This window comes from Dendrobates tinctorius, unplaced genomic scaffold, assembly GCF_039654945.1.
Source record: "Dendrobates tinctorius isolate UK_male_01 unplaced genomic scaffold, ASM3965494v1 ptg000161l, whole genome shotgun sequence".
Lineage (NCBI taxonomy): Eukaryota > Metazoa > Chordata > Amphibia > Anura > Dendrobatidae > Dendrobates > Dendrobates tinctorius.
In genome coordinates, this window is record NW_027361828.1 from 8,708,534 (window position 1) to 8,731,865 (window position 23,332).

The 23,332-nt window shown below is 48.1% G+C and overlaps 1 protein-coding gene across 2 annotated transcripts in view; it reads left to right on the forward strand.

The window, feature by feature from the left end:
* Nucleotides 1-23,332, forward strand: part of ABCE1 (ATP binding cassette subfamily E member 1) — a 100,501-nt gene that overhangs the window by 31,998 nt on the left and 45,171 nt on the right. For both annotated transcript variants that reach the window (XM_073549792.1, XM_073549791.1), the window contains exons 5-7: nucleotides 2,818-2,935; nucleotides 3,409-3,546; nucleotides 3,713-3,782. In XM_073549792.1, coding sequence (XP_073405893.1) covers nucleotides 2,818-2,935; nucleotides 3,409-3,546; nucleotides 3,713-3,782 — 326 coding nt within the window. The remainder of the gene's footprint in view (nucleotides 1-2,817; nucleotides 2,936-3,408; nucleotides 3,547-3,712; nucleotides 3,783-23,332) is intronic.

A 23,332-nucleotide genomic window follows, 5' to 3' on the forward strand; every position in this document is an offset into this window, starting at 1 on the left:
GGTTAGGGCGCTGAGACGGTACATCTCGCTGTCGTTTCCCTTCCACAAGTCAGATGCCCTGTTCATGCTTCCAGAGGGGCATAGGAAGGGTCTAGCCGTGTCAAATCAACGCTAGCCAGGTGGATTCCCCTGGCAATTCAGTAGTCCTACTGTATCAGGAACGTGCCTGTCCCAGTCGGGATTAAGGCGCACTCTACCTGGTCAGTGGGCGCCTCTTCGGCCATTCGGCAACAGGCCTCGGCAGACCAGGTCTGCAAGGCCGCGACTTGGTCCAGTCTGCATACTTTTATAAAATATTACCAATTTCATTCTCAGGCCTGTCCGCAAGGCTGTGACTTGATCCAGCCTGCATACCTTTTACAAGCATTTGCTAATTGTTTCTCAGGCCTCTGCGGATGCAGCCTGCAATCGGCAGTACCTCACTGTTGTCTCAGTGGTACATGCTGTATTAGCAGATGTATGCTCCCCACCCAGGGACTGCTTTAGGACGTCCCACTGTCTCTGTGTCCCCCAATGAGGCGTAGGAGAAATAGGGATTTTTGTGTACTCACCGTAAAATCCTTTTCTCCGAGCGAATCATTGGGGGACACAGCACCCACCCTGTTTAGCCTATTGGCTCACTGTAGCATTCTTAGGCTTTGACTTAGTTATGGTTATTGATGAGTGTTTATGCTCCTACTGATTTTTTCACTGAACTGGAGAAATCTCAGCCAGCGAGAGGGTGTATACTGCAGGGGAGGAGCTAACTTTTTTTCTGGTTTACTTAGTGTCCTCCTAGTGGCCAGCAGCATAACACCCACTGTCTCTGTGTCCCCCAATGATTGGCTCGGACAAAAGGATTTTACGGTGAGTACACAAAAATCCCTATTTTTTTTTTGTTTTTTGTTTGCCTCTTATTGCATTATATTGCGATGTTGCAGCAGACAAAAAAAGTAATTTTGGTGTTTCAATTTTTTCTTCTTGTTACAGTTTGCCAATCGTATTAATTTATTTTAGATTTTTGATACATTAGACTTTTATGAATGCAGCAATACTAAATGTGTATTTTTTTTAAATGTTTTTTCATTTTTTTTATTCATTTTTAAAAAACGTTGTTTATTTTTTACTGTATTTTTTAGTCCCCAATGGAGGCTTGAACCTACGATCGTCTGCTCTCTTGTGCTATACATAGTGCATCGGCACTGCCATATATAACAAAAATCACGGTCTCCTAGGAACGCCAGCTAAATGCAGGCTTTTCAGAGAATTGTCATGACAGGCACGGAGGTCTTTAGCAGTCCTCATCTGTCATGGCAACCCATTGCTGCCCCGTGATCACGTTACGGGTGCGCCGATGGGCTCATGGAATATCATACACCCCTGCCGGCTGTTAAAAGCAGATAATGGCTGAATAATTCAGCCACTGTCAGCCGGGAAAGATGGCTTAGTGTGCAAGCCTGCATCAAAGTCAGGGACACGACATATGGCGTAAATGTATGTCATGAAGGGTTGGAATTTCTGCCAAGGTCTTAAGGTGTAGTGGAGGAATACCATCTCACCCCTGCTGAAACACTGTGCTCATCAACATGGATGTAATCCTGTCCTGTAAACCTTGTTTGAACCCAATAGGAAGAACTTTATTCCAAAGCAATTAAAAGGGAAATTGAAGTCTCCAAATGCACCCAGCAATGTTAAGCAATCCTACGCATTTAGCTTAGTAATGACTAAGAGTTTGTTTACACTTTTAAACAGGAAGGATCCCATATTATTGGATGTATTTGGAGACGCCAATTTCCCTTTTAACTGGTTTGGAATAAAAGTCATATTTTTTACTGGACGTACGGCTGGAGCATTTTAAGGTCTTTAGTTTGTCTACCTCAATTTTGTAACCTGTTTAAATGATTATTCTCATCTTCTGGGACAAGAAAATGTGGAAACAGCCAATTAAAACTTATAACTTTTCAGTTACATATTAAAGTTTGGCTCCAATTCTCCCAAACCTCTACTTTTTCATTTTGTATTTCACAAGGGGAAAATGTGCCGTGCTTACAGTCTGTTTCGTAGTGAGCTTGTATGCACTGCACTGAGGCTAACTTAAATCACAGGAGCGTGATTTTAACTCCTGATTTCGCCAACTTCATTTCCACTTTACTCTTGATGCTGCAGATACAAAGCTACCTCATATAGTAGCATCAAGAGCGCACTGTTTTGGCTAACTGTGTGACAATGTCATTGGTCCTAGTACCCGTGCTCCCAGCCCTTGTTTCCCCAGCAATTAGGATGACGGGAGGCATGGAAGTGATGTGCTCCTGATAAGATGATTGGATGAATCCTATAAAGAAAATGACAGTGATGAGTGATAAGTTGTGATGAGTGAACATGCTCATATACTCTGTTATCCAAGCATGATCGTATGCTAACAGAGGGTCTTCGTTGTGCTCAAATAATATGCTGCAGCTGCATGTCTGTTTGTTGGGTAATCTCTGCATGTGTTGCTGCTGTTTAACAGCCATGAGACATGCAGCTGCGGAGGTCTCGAACATATTTTTTTGAGCACGCCAAAGACACTCGTTTAGCTCCCGAACATGCTCGGATAACACCTTATCCGAGCACGTTCCGTCATCACTAGTGATAAGACTGTTTACTGCTTTATATGCATCAGATTGTGAAACGCATTACATTCCAAACCAATGTAAAATAATGACATTGGCCAACATCCAATGTAGAGTGAGAGTCTATTAGACTGAAGGAGGTTTTGACCACTATGGGGACCTATAACAAATGTAGTAATACCTCTTCTCAATATAATGTTAATGCTATAACTAATTCTACCTACAGGTTGCCTATTCCCCGGCCTGGTGAGGTGCTTGGATTAGTTGGCACCAACGGTATTGGAAAATCAACTGCATTGAAAATTCTGGCTGGAAAACAAAAGCCTAATCTTGGGAAGTATGACGTAAGTAAACTACGGCAGCTTTTTGGGCTCAGCTTTGGTGTCAGGAACTACAGAATACAACACCCGAGCAAGTGACAACCAGTTTCTAATCTAAAGTGTAGTTAAGCCCTATGAGCGCAGGGATTTTCCCATGGGACAACCCCTTTAAAACTTCTTTTTGTAGTAATGAACATAGTACTACTACTGCCATCACCACTCCTCCAGTTATCTAATCATCCTAGCTAGTGCATTATGATGATCACATTGACCTCCCAGTGCCACAATTTCTAATTTACTACTCTTTAAATCCAGATTTAGCTTTAGCAGGTAGAAATGTAAGATTTCTTGAGGCAGGAGGTGAATGTGATCCCATTTTTTTTTTTTTTGCGTTAGTGTTCAGTGTAAACAATTAGCTTTTTATAATTTGCATCATGTCATTGTAATTTTGAATGTGCCTATGTCGTACAACCCTTGAGTTATCTTTGTCATTTCAGGATCCTCCAGATTGGCAAGAAATCCTGACTTATTTTAGGGGATCGGAGCTGCAGAACTACTTCACCAAGATTCTGGAGGATGATTTGAAAGCCATTATTAAGCCTCAATATGTGGACCAAATTCCAAAAGCTGCAAAAGTTAGTGTGCACTTTTGTGTCTTTTAGTTTTTCAGGGGGTTGTTATAGTGAAATATATAAAAGTGAAGTTCTGCTAATATTTAATGCTTTTTTAATACATCCTACTGACATAAATTAAGAGCGTTTTCAGTGCTAAAAGGTTAATGTACAATATTTGTGCTCAAAGGGCCCAGTGGGGACCATTTTGGATCGCAAGGATGAAACCAAGACCCAGACTGTTGTTTGTGAACAGCTTGGTAAGTACAGTATGGAAATGGCAGCTTAAAGCGTCTTAAGCTAGGTATAGACTTAAGCTTACAGAATAGTGAGCATGCATGGTTTTCAGTAGTAGCTCTAAAGGCCCCGTCTCACTAAGCAATCTCGGTAGCGAGATCGCTGCTGAGTCACAACTTTTGTGACGTAACAGCGATCTCACCAGCGAGATCGCTGTGTGTGACAGCGATCAGCGAGTGGCCCCCCTGCCGGTATCGCTGATCGCTGCAAGAAACCTCTGGACATTTCTTTGGTCGCTGGTCTCCCGCTGGCCAGCACGCATCGCTGTGTGTGACAGCGGGAGACCAGCGATCAGGTATAAAAAAAATAAAAAATATAGTTATTCTCACCTTCCGATGTCCCGTTCAGCCATCCTGCCTCTCTCCACGCTCCGGTCCCAGTGATCCTTTGCATGAATGACCGCGAGACTTTGTTATCCCGCGAGACCGTGACATCTCGCGGTCATTCGTGCAAAGGATCACTGGGACCGGAGCGTGGAGAGAGGCAGGATGGCTGAACGGGACGTCGGAAGGTGAGAATAACTATATTTTTTATTTTGATACTATTTTCTACAGAGATAGCAAGCGATGCCTGGCGCTCGGCATCGCTGTGCTGATCGCTGGTGAAGCTGTCTGTGTGACAGCTCACCAGCGATCACATAGCGACTTACCAGCGATCCTGACACCTTGATATCGGTGTCGGGATCGCTGGTGAGTCGCTTAGTGTGACGGGGCCTTTAGGCATCCTAGAAGCCACTTATTAAGCTGGAGTCACACATAGCGACTTACCAGCGATCCCGACAACGATATCAACGTGTCAGGATCGCTGGTAAGTCGCTATGTGATCGCTGGTGAGCTGTCAAACAGACAGCTTCACCAGCGATCAGCACAGTGATGCAGAGCGCCCATCATCGCTGTGTTCGTTAGCGCTGATGCCATATTCATGTCAAAAATAGAATTAAAATAAAAAATCTTGTTATTCTCACCTTCCGACGTCCCGCGCAGCATTCCCGCCTCTCTCCACGCTCCAGTCCCAGTAATCCTTTGCGAGAATTACCGCGATGACGTCCGCTCTCGCGGGATCGCGAAGTCTCGCGGTCATTCTTGCAAAGGATTACTGGGAGCGTGGAGAGAGGCGGGAAGACTGCGCGGGACGCCGGAAGGTGAGAATAACAATGTTTTTTATTTTTTTTTTAATTATTTTACAGCTGATCGCTGGTCTCCTGCCTGTCACACGCATCGATGCATGCTGGCCAGCGGGAGATCAGCGACGAAAAAAAATGTCCAGAGGTTTCTTGCAGCGATCAGCGATACCGGCAGGGGGGCCGATCGCTGTCACACACAGCGATCTCGCTGGTGAGATCGCTGTTGTGTCACAAAAGTTGTGACTCAGCAATCTCGCTAGCGAGATTGCTATGTGTGATGGGGCCCTTACCTGGGGGGGAAATAGGATCTAGCAATTTACCAGCCTAATCTATCTATCCCTAGTTGTCCCCACAGCCTGAAGGTGTTGAATTTGCAGGGGGGGGCACATGTGCAACATTTCAGGTCTATGAGACTTGACAAACATAGCGAAGCACCCCTGCTGCTCCATTCAACATTTCCTGGTCATGGTCTTGCAGCCAGGGGAAAACTGTGGCACAAGTTTCCCTTTGTTGGATATGGTCGGCAGCACAGTGGTGGAACCAACACAGATCTAAGAGTTATCTACCCAGTGGATAGGTACCTTGTTTAGGCTTTTTTTTTTTTAAACCAGTTATTTTTATTTAGGTTTCAAAAGATTTTAAACAATAAACAGTGGATATCAATATACATGTAACAATTCACATATCTTGTAGTAATACAATCAAAGCCATCCCCCCCTCCCCCCTCCCCCAATACTCCTTATGCCGGGTATACTTGAGAGTCTTAGCAATCATATCACCGCCATCCAGGCGGACCATATTTTTTCGAAAGTGCTTTCACCATGCCTTCGCCTGTAAATGCTTTCCTCTAAATGCATTACCGTACGTGTCTGAGCAATAAATTCCCTCCTAGTGGGGGGTTCCGAATCCTTCCATTTTCGTGCTATTAGTTTGCGTGCCACATACAGCAACCTCGCTATTGCCACTTTGTAATGTTCTGAGACAGGTATCCCATCCACCTCCCCCAAAACACACAGCACTGGATTCCTGTCGAGTGTACATGCATGAGCTCTCTCAATTTTGTTGATAACGACCAGCCAGTATGCCACCAGCCGCGGACACGACCATAACATATGTAACAGTCCGGCCTGGTCTGTGCCACATCTAGGGCAGCTAGAGCCTCCCCTCAAGCCCGCCTTGAATAGGACCAGCGGTGTTTTGTATGTTTTATGTATTACATATAATTGGGAGAGCCGTGCCTGCTCGCTTAGAGAGATCTTCGGGACATATTCAAGAATAGCCTCCCATTGTTCTGTTGTGAGGGTACCCACCTCCCTCTCCCATTTACTCTTTGCAGTGAGGTGATTGTCCCCCAGATAGGAGTGTAGTAGATCATGATATATGCTCGATATAACTCCCCTCGTCCCTCCTTTCATACACACAAATTCTAGTACAATGTCGCCCTGAACCGTCATGGCTCCCAATATACACTGTGCCCTCCAAGCATGTCGAAGCATATAGTATTGAAACCCCCATACCGAAGGCAAATCAAATTCCTCTCTCAATGTCTCAAAGGTCTTCAGGTCCGTTCCACTCTGCAGCTGGCACACATATCTTACTCCTTTCGCCTTCCAATTGCCCATTTGACGCAGCTTATTAAGTTCCAGCAGATGCTCATTGTCCCACACCGGTGAGTACCTAGTCAGCTCATCCACCCCTCTGATCCTTTTAATGGTGTCCCATACCTTCTGAATCATGCCTATGGTAGGATATGGTGCTCCCAGTTTCTTAAAGGTACCATCCTCTAGACCCTGGATAAGTGGGCGTCTCCCCGTCACATGTACCAGCACCCGGTGAGCTGCTCCTCCACAATCGAGCTCTCTCCATCCCCTGACATGCTGGCCCTGTACTGCCAAGAAATAGACCCATTGATTTGGTGCGGCCAGTCCTCCCTCTTCCTTTCCTTTTTGCAGAGTTCCAAATTTAATCCGTGCCTGCTTCTTGCCCCATATCAAGGATCTGAAGATAGAATCAATGCCCCGAAACCGTTTTTTTGGTAGCCATATCGGCGAATTGTGCAAAACGTACATTAGTTGTGGCATAAGGACCATCTTAATCAGGTTAGTTCTACCCGTTACCGTTAAAGCCAATTTGCACCATGCACCTATTTTCCCTTTAAATTTCTCTAGCAGAGGAACCAAATTCAGATCCGTGAATCGGGACAGTGGAAGAGCTACCCATATCCCTAGGTATTTAAACTGTGAAACTAGCTGGAGTTGTTTCCCCCTCTCATCTATCTCCTCCGCTTCTATTGCTCTATCCACAGCCATGACATAAGACTTGTGCCAATTTATCTCCAGTCCCGAAATGCTCCCAAATTGTTTAATTACATCCATCGCGCAACCCAGTGTCTCTCCTGCACTTTCCAAAAACAACAGGATGTCGTCGGCATACAATGATATTTTTTCTTCCAGCTTCCCAAATTTAAATCCGACCACTCCCCTCTCAGCTCTAATCTTGGCCGCCAGGGGCTCCACTGCTACCGCGAACAATAGCGGGGACAGCGGACACCCCTGCCTTGTGCCCCTATGCAAGTCAAACATCCCGGACTGTTCTCCATTCACCTTAACTACCGCCTTTGGGGATGAGTACAATAACTTCACCCAGGCCATGAACGCGGAGCCGAATCCCATCAGTTCCATGATTTTCCATAAGTATTGCCATTCCACGCTATCAAATGCTTTCCTAGCATCCAATGACATCACTATTCTCCTGCCACCATTATCAGCAGGCAGTTGCATATTAAGAAATAATCTTCTTAAGTTAAGAGCCGTGGAGCGGTTAGGCATAAAGCCCGACTGGTCCTCGTGTATAATGGTATGCGCAACCCCGGTGAGCCGGGTGGCCAGGATCTTAGCGAGTATTTTGACATCCGTTGTCAACAACGAAATGGGCCTGTACGACTCCGCATCCATGGGATCTTTTCCCTCCTTCGGCAGAACCACTATCACTGCTTCCTCCATTGATCTCGGCAGTGCCCCCGTCACTAAAGCCTCATCAAACACAGATTTCAATTTCGGAGCCAGCAGTTCCACTAACTCCCTGTACACCTCCCCAGGTAGACCATCAGCTCCCGGTGATTTGTTATTGGGCATAGACAGTATTGCACATTCCACCTCCTTCACACTCACAGGTTCTTCCAACCTCAACCTATCTTCCTCAGACAATTTAGGTAGTGAAATGCCTTCCAAAAATTTCTCCACTTCCCCCTCTGTGTCCCGTGCTCTCGAAGTGTACAGTGCCATGTAATATGCCTTGAAGACCTCCAGTATGTCCTTTGTGTCTGTCAGAGTCGCCCCTGTTTGATCTCTCAGTTTATACACCCTGGAAGACTCCCTTTGTGCCGCAGATATCACCGCCAACAAGTGACCTACTCTCTCTCCTTCTTCAAAGAATTGAGCTTGCTGAAATGCCCTTTTCCTCTCAGCTTGCATCATGTGCAGTTTATCAACTGCCTCCTGAGCCAATTTTAGTCTATTGTGAGCTTCACTCGTTGGCGCCAAAATCATGTCTGCCTCCGCTCTTGTCAGGTCATCCTTTTATTTGTTGATCTGCCAATTTAGTTTTGGTCTTACACCTCGCAATCTCACATATAAAAAGTCCCCTCATAAATGCCTTCATGGCATCCCATACCGTTGTGGCCTCAGTACTCCCTTCGTTCATTTGGAAGAAGTGCTCTAGCTCTTTGGTTATGCCACCCATGTCCACCACTTTAAGCCACGTCGGGTGTAGACGCCAACCTCCCCTCTGACCCCGAGCAGATCTCACCAGAAGCGTGACCACCATAGGACCATGATCCGAGAGAGTCCTCTGTAGGTATTCCACCTCCCCCACCATCCCGTCCATAGCGGTATCCCCCAAAGCCAGGTCTATCCTCGACAGTGTTCCATGTGTTGCCGAATGACATGAAAAAGTCCTCTTACCCTCATTTCGTACTCTCCACAGATCTACCAGCCCAAGTTCCCCTACATACTTGCCAAAGGCAGTCATCCTGTCCTGTCCAGCTTCCGTACCTGCCGGTCGTACTTTATCCCAAAAATCATTCATAGTGTTATTAACATCTCCCATAATCAACAATGGAGTCTCCCCCCATCTGCCCGTCAGTTCCAGTACTGCTTGTAGTTTCTTTTTAGAGTAAGGTGGAGGGATATATAAAGCCACTAAAATCATTTTGTGTCCGAACAATCTGCAAGCAATCCATACATACTGCCCTTCACTGTCTACATGCACTTCCAGCTCTTCATAATGTGTGTTTTTGTGTATTAGGACTGACACCCCCCTGGAGTACGAGGAATAAGTAGAATGATATGTCTTTAGCATCCAGGCTCTTGACAACCAGTGCATAGTGTCTCTAGTGAGATGTGTCTCCTGCACGCACGCGATCATAGGTTCACAGGATTTGATAGGATTCAGAACAGCCGCCCTCTTAACCTTATCAGATATACCACGTACATTCCAACTTAACATCCGAACAGTACGGTTACTCATTGTGCATTAGAAAGAACAATCCATCATCATCAAGTAACATCATTACATTGTGGTCCCAATCATACCCGGTCAAACAGCATGAAAACCCCCATCTCCCTACAAATCCACCCCACCCACCTCCCCCCATCCCTCTCCGCTTCCCCTCCCCCCACCCTTCCCCTTTTGCACTTGTCACTCTCTCCCCAACGTGAGAGTGGGAGCTCAAAGAACCTGAGCAACTTCTCAGTATTCCGCACTTCAACATGCGTCGTGTCCTCCTCCATCATTGGCAGCCTCTCCGCCATATTGTCAACAGTATGCATAGTCCCGAACCATTAGTCAAACAATTAACCATAATACGTAGATCCCAGTGGGGAGTTCTCCCCCTCCTCTGCGCTCCTATTTCGCAGAGTAAAGCAGCGCCACAGCCCTGTCAAGTGATCAGTCTAGCAGGGTCATGTGGTCATATTGCCATTATCTTCTCTCAATTTGCTCCGGTTGCGCTCCAACCACGAAGCAGCCTCAACTGGTGACGGGGAAAAAAATGACCTTTCCAAAAGCTTCCACTCTTAATTTAGCAGGATAAATTGTAGAGTATTTCAAATGCAAAGAGCGGAACTGTTTCTTCACTTCGCCATACCGCAGTCGCAACTTTTGCACCTCGGCTGAGTAATCCGGGTATATTTCGATTCGTTTGCCCTCCAGGTTAAGATCTGTCAACTTTGCAGCCTTTCGTAAGATAGTGTCCCTGTCTCTGCAATTCAGGATTCTGGCTAGCATCGTGCGAGGTCCATCTCCCGGCAATGGGGGTCTCATGGGTACGCGATGGGCACGCTCCACCGCAAACACTCTCGACAAGTTATCAGCACCAAACTTGTCCAGCAGCCAGGTTTCATTAAAGGTTGTGGGGTCAGCACCCTCAGCTCTCTCAGGGATGCCCACAATGCGCAAATTGTTCCTACGTGACCGGTTCTCCAGGTCATCATTTTTATTGGCTACTACCGTGATCCTCTGAGTGTGCTGTTGTTGTGTCTTTTGCACTGAGGTTAAGTGATCTTCTGTTACACCAACTCTGTCCTCCACCTCAGTTAATCTGGCTGTAACTTTCTGCATAGATGTTTTTATGCCTCCCATTTCTTCTTTCAAGCAATTCACTTGCTTTGTTAGAGCAGTTAAGGCAGTCTTGCAGTATAAGACAGCTTGGAATACATCCCGCAGGGTGGGCTCTGCTACATCTGCACTTTCAGCTAACTGCACAGTGTCACCATCCCCCTCTTCCTCCTGCTCTAGCTCTGCATTCAGCACAGGCATCTCCTCATCGTCTTCCTCCTCATCTCTGTGCTTCTCACTCTCTCCATTTCCTTCTTCATCTGTCTCTATGCCCTTCACATACCTGTTCAGCCGGGCTGAGACTTCCAGCCTCTGTGCAAAGGCTGTGTTTCTTCTTCCCGCCTCCTCCTCTCACAGCACCATCTTGGACTGAGGCACTGCTGCAGGCTCCGACATCTTTCTGCCTTTTGCGGCCCATGTCTGTCTCTCTGAGTCTGGCAGAAGCTCACCCCTGACTCCTGGGACCTTCAGACATCTGATCCTGGTAAAGGAATTAGCTGGTTCGGGCTCTGTGCAGGATAATTGAGGCTAATGGTGGCAGAGAAGCACAGCCACCCGACTTCTCACATCAAGAGCTAGGCCCCGCCCCCCACCTTGTTTAGGCTTTAGAGCCAACTTAGCCCACTTCTATGTATCCTTTGATGCCTGCTGTTGAGACTATAGACAGATGTAAGATTCTTTATAACCAAGCTTTCAGCAGTAGTTCCACCTTGTTACATTGCCCATACAATTTTTGGGAATAGTGTTAAAGGAGTATTCCCATCTCCAAGATCCTATCTCTATATGTAGTAGGAATAATAATAATAATAATAATATTAGGAAATACCTGTGTTATGGAAATTTGGTTAGGATAAATCTATCCCTGTGTGTGCTGCAGCCGTTCCCAATTAAACGGAGTATTTTGAGCGCTCAAAGAATGACACTGTACACTCATGGTTACAGGTTAGCATTCCATCAATACTCTGAAGATTTATTGCACATACATAGTTTTATAATTATGTATAGAAAGGAGTGGTTAGTTAATTACCATATTGTCAAGCTTCAATGTTATTGGCTGTTTGCATATCTAATACATAAAGCTCAATGTGTGTGTGTGTGTGTATGTATGTATGTCCGGGATTGGCATCCGCATCGTCGCAGCTACAGCCACAAAATCTTGCACAGTCACACGTGTGGACCCCAAGAGCGTCATAGGCTATGTTGTAAGGCAAAATTTTAACCCCGCGCGTTCCAATTCACCAAACAATTTTGTCCCTATCTACATAATGGGGAAAAAGTGTATGTATTGGCATCTGCACCGTCGTAGCTACAGCCACAAAATTTTGCACAGTCACACGTCTGGACCCCGAGAGCGTCATAGGTTATGTTGTGAGATGAAATTTTAACCCTGCGCGTTCCAATAAGCCAAACAATTTTTCCCCTATCTACATAATGGGGAAAAAGTGAAAGGAAAAGTGTTGGAGGCAAATTGACAGCTGCCAGATGTGAACAAGGGGGACTTAAAGAATGAGAGCGATGGCGCCAAAGAGTATATACCGTACAGTTGCTAAGGTGGGGCCCTGACATGGGAAACTCGCCACACATGGGGATATGAACACACACACAAAATGCGCCACACACTACCACGTGCTTCAACACATATACTACCCTCAGCACACATTTCACCACACATACACTAACCTCGCCACATAAAAGTCGAAACACAAAAGTCGCCACTCAAAACTCGCCACTCTGTCCCAGAGCTGTTTAAAAGATGAAAAATGAGCTGTGATTGGTTGCTATCAGCAACACTTTTCTTTGTAGACAGTTGTGGTAACTGAGGCCTATTATTCTTATCATTTCTATGTTGTTATCGTCCTTCTATAAAGCTGGAAATAACACAATTTATTACCGTGCCAACACAGACCACCCTCTGACACAGACTGCAGGGGGAGCCCAGTATCACACAGGATAGGATTAGATACACGGCTCAGCAGTCAGTATCACACAGGAGAGGATTAGACACATGGCTCAGCAGGCAGTATCACACAGGATATGATTAGATACACAGCTCAGCAGTCAGTATCACACAGGAGAGGATTAGACACATGGCTCAGCAGGCAGTATCACACAGGATAGGAATAGATACGCAGCTCAGCACACAGTATCACACAGAATAGTATTAGATACACGGCTCAGCAGACAGTATCACACAGAATAGTATTAGATACACGGCTCAGCAGACAGTATCACACAGAATAGCATTAGATACATGGCTCATCAGTCAGTATCACACAGGATAGGATTAGATGCATGGTTTTTATGTGCAATGTAATCATTATAAGTTGTTATAACTAACCACAGTTGGTTACTATGCCCAGGCAAAGCTGGGCTCTTCAGCTAGTATGGAATATATCGTGATCAATGCATGGCAAAAGGCTGATTAAGGCTAGTTTCACACTAGCGCATTTTACAGGCAGCGCACGGCGCCGCTAAGCCCCGCCCCCTGCCAGCCCCGTCCGGTCATTTCCTCCTACTATCGCACACGGCTGCATGCGATTTGCGCACCCTATCTTTAGCATAGGGTGCGCAGACCGTGCGCTAGTAGGATTTTTGCGTGCTTTGCGCACTTTTGAAGATGCGCTGAGCGCACCAAAATGCAACATGGTGCGTTTGACGTACACCGGCGCACCTTCAAAAGTGCGCAGCGCACGGCCAAAAATAGGGTGCGCAGATCGCATGCAGCCGTGTGCGATAGTAGGTGGAAATGACCGGACCGGGGGGGGGGGGGGGGGGCTTAGCGGCGCCGTGCGCTGCATGTAAAGTGCGCTAGTCTGAAACCAGCCTAAGTAGCTAAAGTGTAAGGATACCGTTACACGTAGCGACGCACCAACGATTCTGACAACTATACGATCTGGCTAAGATCGTTTGTGCATTGCTAGTAAGCCGTCATACAGGCCGATCTTCATAACGACGCATCAGCGATGTCACTAACAACCACGGCGATCGTTGGTACCGTGTCACACACTGTCTATAATAGCGATTCAGACTTTGAATAGGCGTCCTTCAGCGCTATCTATATGAGTTCGGAGTCGCCAACGAGGTCGCTCGTCATTGATAAGGGGCATCAAACACAGCGATGCATGCTGGTCAGCGTGACGCCAGCGATCAAAAAATGATCCTGAACGTTCGAGCACGATCAGCGACATCGCAGCAGGGAGCCGGTCGTTTCCGAGTGTCACATTTAGCGAGATCGCTAGCGATGTCGCTGTTGCGTCACAAAATCGTTGTCGCTTCAGCGATATCGCTAGCGATCTCGCCGTGTGTAACGGGGGCTTAACTCTTGAAACCAGGACAAAGTTGAGACATCTACTCATCACTTGAGCACATCTGGTGTTCTTCCTCTTTTCTTATCTTGGAAAAACCCCTAAGAGCTGTCTGGTTCGTGGCAGCCATTTTAAAGCCGTGGATTATAGTGTATATATTAGCTGTGATTATATATGAGTATATAGGAGTATACATGCAAGTGAGATCTATATGAAATGTATATATTTCCATCACACCTTCAATTAGAAATGTAGTGTAGTTCTTCTAATTTGCATGTCTCTTACCATGTGCAGGGCATTGCAATATCTTAGGTATCCTTGCTTATGACTAGAGATTAGCGAACATCGCAGCTTCCTCCTTACTCAGCAAGCTATAGTGCTTACCGAAGAATCTCCATTGGGAACCCGGATACCTTGAGCGCTCCCGATGATCAGCTGATTGGCGCCTCAGCTGCATGTGTCACGGCTGTGTCACTGTTGCAACACATGCATGGAGAGCCTGTGTGTTGTGACTCACACAGCCGCGACACATGCAGCTGCGGCGCTGTACAGCTGATTATTGGGAGCACTCCAGGTATCCGGGTTCCCAATGCAGCTTCTTCGGTAAGCACTATAGCTTGCTGAATAAGGAGAGAGCCGACAATGTTCGCTCATCTCTAGTTATGACCACTTGTATAGTGAGTTAGTTGCTAATGGTCTTAACCATGGATTCTTAAGCTACTGCAATGCTCTGCATATGAAGTAAGTGACATAGTGAATCAGAAGAACTAGACTACATGTTTAATTGGAAGTATTTGCTATTACACCTACTACATATTGGGATAGGATCTTGAAGTTTGGAATACCACTTTAAGTGTTGACTAGTCTATGGGGTGATTAATCAACTGCAATTGCCATAATTTTGACATGAAATGCATCCAATGTTGCAAAAATTTAGCATAACTGGTAGTTGCACAGAAGGTTTGCGAGTGCGACTATTTGCATTTTCACACCTTTTCTGGCCACCTCCTATGAAGTGGGCAGAAATGAGTCCCTGGCCAAAGTAAATATATTGTGTTGGTGCACTGTAGCCGAAAAATGTGCCAGTCATTAAGAGGTGCACTTCTCTTACCGTATTTTCCGGCGTATAAGACGACTTTTTAACCCCTGAAAATCTGTTTTAAAGTCGGGGGTCGTCTTATACGCCGGGTGTCGTCTTATACGACGAGTGCATATGGGGGGAGTGGTCCCGATGAACAAGGGAGGATGTAAGTGGTGTTACCATCCCCCTTTCTCTATCGCTTCATTGGGGGGCACAGAGACTATGGGTGTATGCTGCTGCCACTAGGAGGCTGACACTATGCACAGAAAAAGGTTAGCTCCTCCTCCGCAGTATACACCCCACCGACCGGCACTAATTTCCTCAGTTTAGCTTAGTGTCAGTAGGAGGTGAACATGGGTTTTTCATTAGACCCATATCTACCTCTGTGTGCGTCGTTTCTTTTCAGGTTTCCGGAGGGATACAGTATGAATAGTCACAACTGTACTCCCACTAAGAGACTACTAGTACGGCGTGTACTGCCACCCCGTATCCTCATAGCTCTCCACACCAGGACCAAGAGCTTAGCACGGGTGTGTGCCAGCGATCCAGATGGTCCTCGCCCCCCGTCTCCCACCCACTCGTCTACCAGAGCCTGTCGGTTTGGATGAGGCGCGGACACAACAGTAGACGGATCAGACAGCGTTGGATAACGACAGGTACCTTTATTGACGGCAGAAACAGAGGTAAGTATGGGGCCCGAGTCGCGTCCGACTCAGCGGTTTCAAGATCTTTCACAGCGGTCGCTGCGGCAGTATTGCAAGGTCTCTGCGCTGCCCGTGCCTCCCGGCGGGCGCCACATTTACTCCAGGCCCCGGCTTCAGTGTGGGCCTTGTTCTACTCTTCGCCCCCGCCTTCATACTTAGGCGGGCTTCTCCCGCCCGGCAGACATCAGGCGGCGATCTTTAGGAGTGTTGCCGCTGCAGCGCTGCGGGATTTCCGCGCCGGCCCGCACTGACAGGCGGCCGCCGCATTTACTTTAGGCCCCGGCTTCATTTCGGGCTTCTCCAGCGTCGCGGCCACACCCCCTACCCTCTTTCCTAGGCGGGCTTTTCTCCCGCCCGTTCTAAGCCCACCCACCACCTCTCTCATAGACCCTAGCCTGTTTGCCAGCGGGCGGTGCCTTCTTCAGTTTGGCGTCTAGCTCCGCCCATCTTCACTGAAAGCGCTCGTTCCATCCTCTGCTCCTCTCAGGCTGCCGCCATCTTCTCAGCCTGTCAGCCGGACACCGTTCTCCTCTGCTGGGGCCCTGCATGTACAGACGGGCCGTGTAGCATCGCTTTCTGGGAGTATCTACAGGACACTGGACCGTGAGTAGCTCTGCAGCTGCAGACTGACACCCTCCTCTGCCTCGGTCCCCCAACCTTCCGGCACTGCTTCAGTGACTTTCCTTCATTATGCCTAACTCTAAGCCTGATCGTGCCCATCCTCCGGCTCCCACTGGCACCTTAGTCAAGTTCTTTGCTTGTTCTTCTTGCAATCGCAAACTTCCCTCAGGTCAGTCCACTCCCCTCTGCCTAGATTGCAGCATTCCCATTCAGCCCGACGCTGCCTAGGAGCCATCTATTGCTCCACGTGAGAGTGAACCCCCCATTCCTGGCTGGTCGTCTTCTCTATCACAATCAGTGGCGGATCTCACCAGGGTGTCTCAGTCCCTAGTGGCGGTTCTTGATAAGTTGCCCTTGGACACTTCTGCAGGGTCCAGCAGGTCTCAAGAGGTTCCATCTGAGCCAGCATAAGCCGCAAAAGACCCAGACAGGATCTCCGGCCGGAATCCTCCCCTTGCCCCTTCTCACCACATAGTCCTTCCCAGCAGTCTCCTTCCCGTGCCTCCTCACTCGTGTCAGGCGAAGCCTTCTCGGATGCGCCCTCCGAAGAGATTTTAGAGCTGGATTCGGACCATGACACGGACATGAAGGTTACGGTACTGAACCTCATTGCTGCGATTAACCACACTTTCGAAATCTCAGACTCCCCTGCGAAACCCTCAGATCAGGAGGTTTCGTTCAGACGGACAAAAGCACCTTCCAGAGTCTTCGCCTCCCACTCTGAGTTTGGCAAGCTCCTTACCAGGGAAAGAGAAAATCCGACCAGGCGCTTTCAAAGAGGGAAGCGCCTCAGCGTGCTGTATCCATTTCCTAAAGAGCTCACCGACAACCGGTCGGCTTCCCCCTCTCTAGACGCTCCCGTGTCCAGACTATCAAACAACACAGTCCTTCTGATTTCAGGTGGGGCGTCTCTAAAGGATTCTAATGATAGGATCATAGAATCCTTAGCAAAGTCAGCATTCGAAGCGGCTGCGACAGTGCTAAGCCCGGCCTTCGCTTCAACTTGGGTAGCAAAGGCCATAGCTACTTGGGCGGAAGATCTCTGCTAGGGCATTCTAGATAGAGCCCAACCAGAGCGATTGGCCAACCAGATCTCCCATGCAGGGGATTATCTGGTCTCTGCCTCCTTGGATGCCGCGTCTTGCGCAGCTCAGGCGTCCAGCAACGTAGTTGTAATCCGGCGTACAATTTGGCTCAAGGCTTGGCAGGCGGATTTGTCTTCAAAAAAGTCCCTTACCAGTCTGCCTTTTCAAGGAGCGCGTCTCTTTGGATCCCAGCTGGACCAGATTATTAAGGACGCCACTGGAGGCACGCTCTCTTCTCCCTCAGTGCAAGCCTCGTAGACCTCCTCTAAGGCGTCAGTTTCGGCCCTTTCGGTCTTTCCGCCACTTCGCAACAGCAGAAACCTTTTCCAACCAACAAAGGCCGCAAGCACGCCAGGACAGGAAGAAGGTCTCCTTTAGACCCACTCCCTCCTGGCGATCTCACTCCTCCCAGGGCAGATCCTCCAGGTCCAGAACTGGACGGTCCACATCAGCATGACTGTCAACGAAATCTCGAGGCGCCTTCCCAACTAGGCGGTTGACTCCTTTTCTTCAGAGACGACTGGCTTGCTTCAGTAGAAGACGCTTGGGTCAGGGAAGTTGTATCCTCAGGCTACAAGATAGAGTTCGTTTCTCGTCTCCGGGATCGTTTCTTCGAGTTCCGACCTCCAAAAGACCCTGCCTTAGTTCTGGGTTTCTTTGCATCCATCGACTCTCTCCTCAGTGCCGGGGTGATTGTGCCCGTTCCCGAATCAGAACGATTCACAGGGTTTTATTCAAACCTGTTTTGTAGTGCCGAAAAAAGGCGGTGCAGTTCGGCCCATCCTGGAACTCAAGTTACTGAACAAGAGGGTCCGCCTACGACATTTCAGGATGGAGTCTCTTTGTTCTGTAATCACTTCCATGGAGGCGCAGGAATTCATGTGCTCAGTAGACATTCAATATGCCTATCTGCATGTTCCCATCTTTCCCGGGCATCAGAAATTCCTTCATTTTGCGATTCACCAGGTCCACTACCAGTTTGTTGCCCTGCCGTTCGGTCTCGCCACCGCGCCCAGAGTATTTACAAAGATCTTGGTGGCGTTGATGGCCTTGTTGAGGACCAGAGGTCTCGTCATCTTTCCATACCTCGACGACATTCTAATCAAAGCTCCGTCTTTTCTCCAGACTCGCCAAAGTCTTACCATCGTTCTCGACACCCTGTTCAATTTCGGGTGGCTCGTCAACAAAATGAAGTCCTGCCTGGTTCCGACACAACGTCTTGTGTTTCTAGGCCTATTGTTCGACACCCGTCGATCGAGGGTTTTTCTCCCAGTAGACAAGATAATCTCTCTGCAGCGAGATGTACAATCGCTGCAGAGCTCACGGCTTCCATCTCCGGGCAGCCATGAAAGTCCTAGGAAAGATGGTGGCAACGACCGAAGCGGTTCCCTTTGCCCATTTCCACTCCAGACCGCTCCAACAGGCCATCCTGTCTCGGTGGAACAGGTCTATTCTTTCCCTGGATCGTCCAATTCGCCTTTCCTACCGCGTCAAGCAGTCCCTCAATTGGTGGCTGACGTCTCCCCTTATTTCTCTGGGCCGGTCATTCCTTCCAATTCACTGGCAGATTGTGACAACGGACGCCAGCCTCCTCGGCGGGGGGGCAGTGTTTCGCAATCAGACTGTTCAGGGTCGGTGGTCGACTCGAGACAGCTCTGCCGATCAACGTCCTCGAGATACGGGCGATCTATCTGTCTCTTATTCACTGGGAGAGGCTTCTCAAGGATCTACTGATCCGGATTCAGACAGACAATGCCACAGCGGTGGCATATATCAACCACCAAGGGGGGACACGGAGTTCCTCAGCTCTAGCGGAAGTGTCCAAAATTCTCAGCTGGGCAGAAGTTTCAGTCCCAGCAATATCCACGGTGCACATTCCCGGCGTGGACAACTGGGCCGCCGATTTTCTCAGCCGCAAGGGTCTCGCGGCGGGAGTGGTCCTTACATCCGGACGTCTTTCATCAGCTTTGCCGTCCTTGGGGGACTCCGGACGTAGATCTGCTGGTGTCTCGCCTTAACAGGAAGGTCCCTCAGTTCATATCCAGGGCTCGAGATCATCTCGCAGTGGGCGCCGACGCTCTGACCATTCCCTGGTCTCAGTTCAGGCTACCCTACCTGTTCCCTCCCCTTCCTCTTCTTCCCAAGCTATTAAAGAAAATTAAAGCGGAACGGGTTCCAGTCATCCTCATTGCTCCAGATTGGCCCAGAAGGTCTTGGTTCGCGGACATCGTCAACCTTATCGCGGACGCCCCCTGGAAGTTTCCAGACAGGGCACATCTGCTGTCTCAGGGCCCAATTTGCCACCCCAATTCTCGGCCGCTCAATTTAACGGCGTGGCTGTTGAGACCGCGGTTCTGAAAGGATAAGGTTTTTCGGATCGGGTTATTCACACCATGATCCGGGGTAGAAAGCCATTGTCTTCCAAGATTTATTATCGTACATGGAAGGCCTATTTCACTTGGTGCGAGGCCAATGACATTCCGCCTATGTCCTTTTCACTCTCTTCTGTCTTGGCGTTCCTCCAGACAGGCCTTGACGCGGGCCTTGCCCTCTGCTCTTTAAAGGGTCAAGTCTCAGCGCTTTCCATTCGGTTCCAGAAGACGTTGGCCTCTCGTCCGCATGTCAAGACCTTTCTTCAGGGAGTGGCTCATACGGCACCTCCATACCGCGCGCCTGTGGATCCATGGGATCTTAATCTGGTTCTCGAGGTTTTACAGGGTCCACTCTTTGAACCTCTCAGAGAAGTTTCCCTATCCCTTCTCTCCTGGAAAGTAGCCTTCCTTGTGGCCATCACCTCCATTTGGCGCGTGTCGGAATTGGCGGACCTTTCTTGTCGCCCCCCCCCTTTCTTGGTGCTCCACCAGGATAAGGTGGTCCTGCGAACCCCGCCTTCCTTCCTTCCTTCCTTCCTTCCTAAGGTAGTGTCCACTTTCCATCTGAATGAGGACATTGTTCTCCCGTCCTTTTGTCGGGGTCCAACTCACCCTCTTGAGCGCTCCTTGAACAAGCTAGACCTAGTCAGGGCAATGAAGGTCTACCTGGCTAGGACGTCTCCCTTGCGGAAGACACTCTGTCTTCATCATTTCAGATGGTGCGCGGAAAGGTCAGCCGGCCTCCAAGGCTACTATTGCTCGCTGGATCAGATCGGCAATTTTGGAGGCCTACCGGGTCAAGCATCAAGTGGCCCCTCCTGGAGTCAGAGCTCACTCTACCCGGGCGGTGGGTGCCTCCTGGGCGGTGCGCCACAGAGCCTCCGCGCTGCAGCTTTGCAACGCTGCAACATGGTCTTCCATCCACACATTTGCCAAATTTTACAAGGTCCACACCTATGCTTCGGCGGATGCCAGCCTAGGCAGAAGTATCTTGCAGGCAGCGGTGGTGAGTTCTCAGACCTAATGGAAGTTTGCTTCTCCCTCCCCAGGGACTGCTTTGGGACGTCTCATGGTCTCTGTGTCCCCCAATGAAGCGATAGAGAAAACAGGATTTTTGGTTTACTTACCGTAAAATCTGTTTCTCGGAGCCTTCATTGGGGGACACAGCACCCTCCCATGTTCTACAACTCCTGTTCTTATGTGGTTTGTTACTTACAGTTGAGTTGTCTGTTTCTGTTTCAATCTATTTTGTTACTTCTCCTACTGCTTTCTCACTAACTGAGGAAATTAGTGCCGGTCGGTGGGGTGAATACTGCGGAGGAGGAGCTAACCTTTTTCTGTGCATAGTGTCAGCCTCCTAGTGGCAGCAGCATACACCCATGTGTTGTGAGTTAATTTTCCCCTTCGTCACTGAGGTCTGTTGAACTCCCTATTCTGGTGAAGGAAGGTAATGAGCCTGATTATCAGGCACCTGAGCCTGATGAGGATGACTGGCTGAGTGGAGTCACGGACTGGATATAAGGTTGCCGACGCCCTTCTGCCCTGCGGGTGATTTCTCTGTGGACTTCTAGGACACCAGTCTGATTCCTGCTCCTCTAAGCTAAGTTTTTCTGCTTTGCCTGTTTGCATTAGTGTTTTGTTTTTGTTTTCCTTGCTTTTCTGGATTCTGCCATTCCCTGCTGGGGTGAGCTGAATCTCATTTTGCCTGTAGCTCTGTCTTCAGAATATTCCTGAGTACTGACATAGCTTTTTTGAAGCCTAGCGTCTTCAGGGCCTTTTTCACTGTCAGTCTGTTGGCTCTTATTTTCATAGGGTTTTTCACGGATTGCAGACAGCAGCCTTCCTGTCCTTTTCTATCTAGCTAGATTGGGCCCCGTCTTTGCTCAGTCTATCCTTCTGCCTGTGTTAGTGTTTTCATCTTGCTTCACCGTCATTATATGTTGGGGGTTGCCTATTGCTTTGGGGTATGCTCTGGGGCAGTTTAGTTTTCCCCTTTCTTTAGGCCTAGTTATTTCTCCGGCTGTGATCGAGGGGTCTAGGGCATCGTAGGAACCCCCCACGGCTACTGCTAGTTGTGTTGATAGGTTCAGGGGTCTGCAATCCGATAGCTGCCAACTTCTCTGGTTTTCTGGACTTAGCTAGCATTTCTGTTTTTGCCTCCTACGGTGACTCAATCATAACAGAATCACCCGCCATACTGCAGATCCTAGGGTACTCAATAGCAGGAAAGAATTGTTTAAAAAAAAAAAAAAAAAGGTGTGTGTATATTCTTTCCTCTATATCTCTGAGGCCGTAGGGGGAATTTTTTTTTCTCTCAATGGAGATAAAGCAATTGTCTGATCGTGTGGAGCAGCTCGCTGCGGAAGTGCGGGAAATTTCCGCCTACCTTGCTCGTTCGCATGCTGTTGAACCAAAGATCCCTACACCTGATGTATTTTTTTGGGGATCGATCTAAATTTTTGAGTTTCAAAAATAATTGTAAATTATTTTTTGCCTGGAAGCCTAACTCGTCAGGGAGCTCCGCGCAGCAGGTTAAAATTGTCATCTCTTTGCTGCGTGGCGATCCCAAGGATTGGGCGTTTTCTTTGAAACCAGATGATCCTATTCTGACTAACTTTGGGGTTGTTGTATGACGAACCTAATGCTATTGATCAGGCTGAAAAGACCCTGTTGGCATTGAACCAGGGTCGAGATTCTGCAGAGTTGTACTGTCAAAAGTTCCGAAAGTGGGCGGCCCTTACTACCTGGAATGATAATGCCTTGGCTGCTCTCTTTCGGAAGGGTTTGTCAGAAGCCGTAAAAGATACTATGGTGGGATTTCCTGTTCCCTCTGGTCTAAACGATTCTATGTCATTAGCCATTCAGGTTGATCTGCGTTTACGTGAACGCAGGATTGCACGAGAGGTGTTGCCACCGGTTGAACAGACGTCTGAACCTATGCAATGAGATAGTTTTGTCTAAGGCGCAACGTCAGGAGTTCAGAAGGCGTAATAAGCTGTGTTTTTTCTGTGGAGATGCCTCGCATATTATTTCTGTTTTTCCTAAACGAGAGAAACGCTTTGCACACACGTTTTCTGTTGGTGGTGTTCAACCTAAGTTTCTTCTGGCAATTACTCTGATCTGCTCCCTGTCCACATTTTCCGCCAAGGCTTTTGTGGATTCGGGAGCAGCGCTAAACCTAATGGACTTGGATTTTGCTAAACGTTGTGGATTTCCGATGACACCTCTGCAGACGCCTATCCCTTTGAGGGGGATTGATGCTACTCCTTTGGCTAAAAATAAACCTCAGTTTTGGACCCAGGTGGTCATGCGGGTCACCCCAGACCATCAAGAAAATTGCAGATTTTTGGTGTTGCATGGTCTGCATGATGCCGTTGTTCTGGGGTTTCCCTGGTTGCAAATTCATAATCCAGTTTTGGATTGGAAATCTGTGTCTGTGGTGAGTTGGGGTTGTCGGTGTACCTTTAGTGAGGCTCCGGTTTTTTCCACCTCTCCTCAGTCGCATGTTGTTCCTGACTATTTGGCGGACTTTTATGATGTATTTAGTGAGAATGAGTCTGCGTCCTTGCCTCCTCATAGGAGTTATGACTGTGCAATTGAACTAAG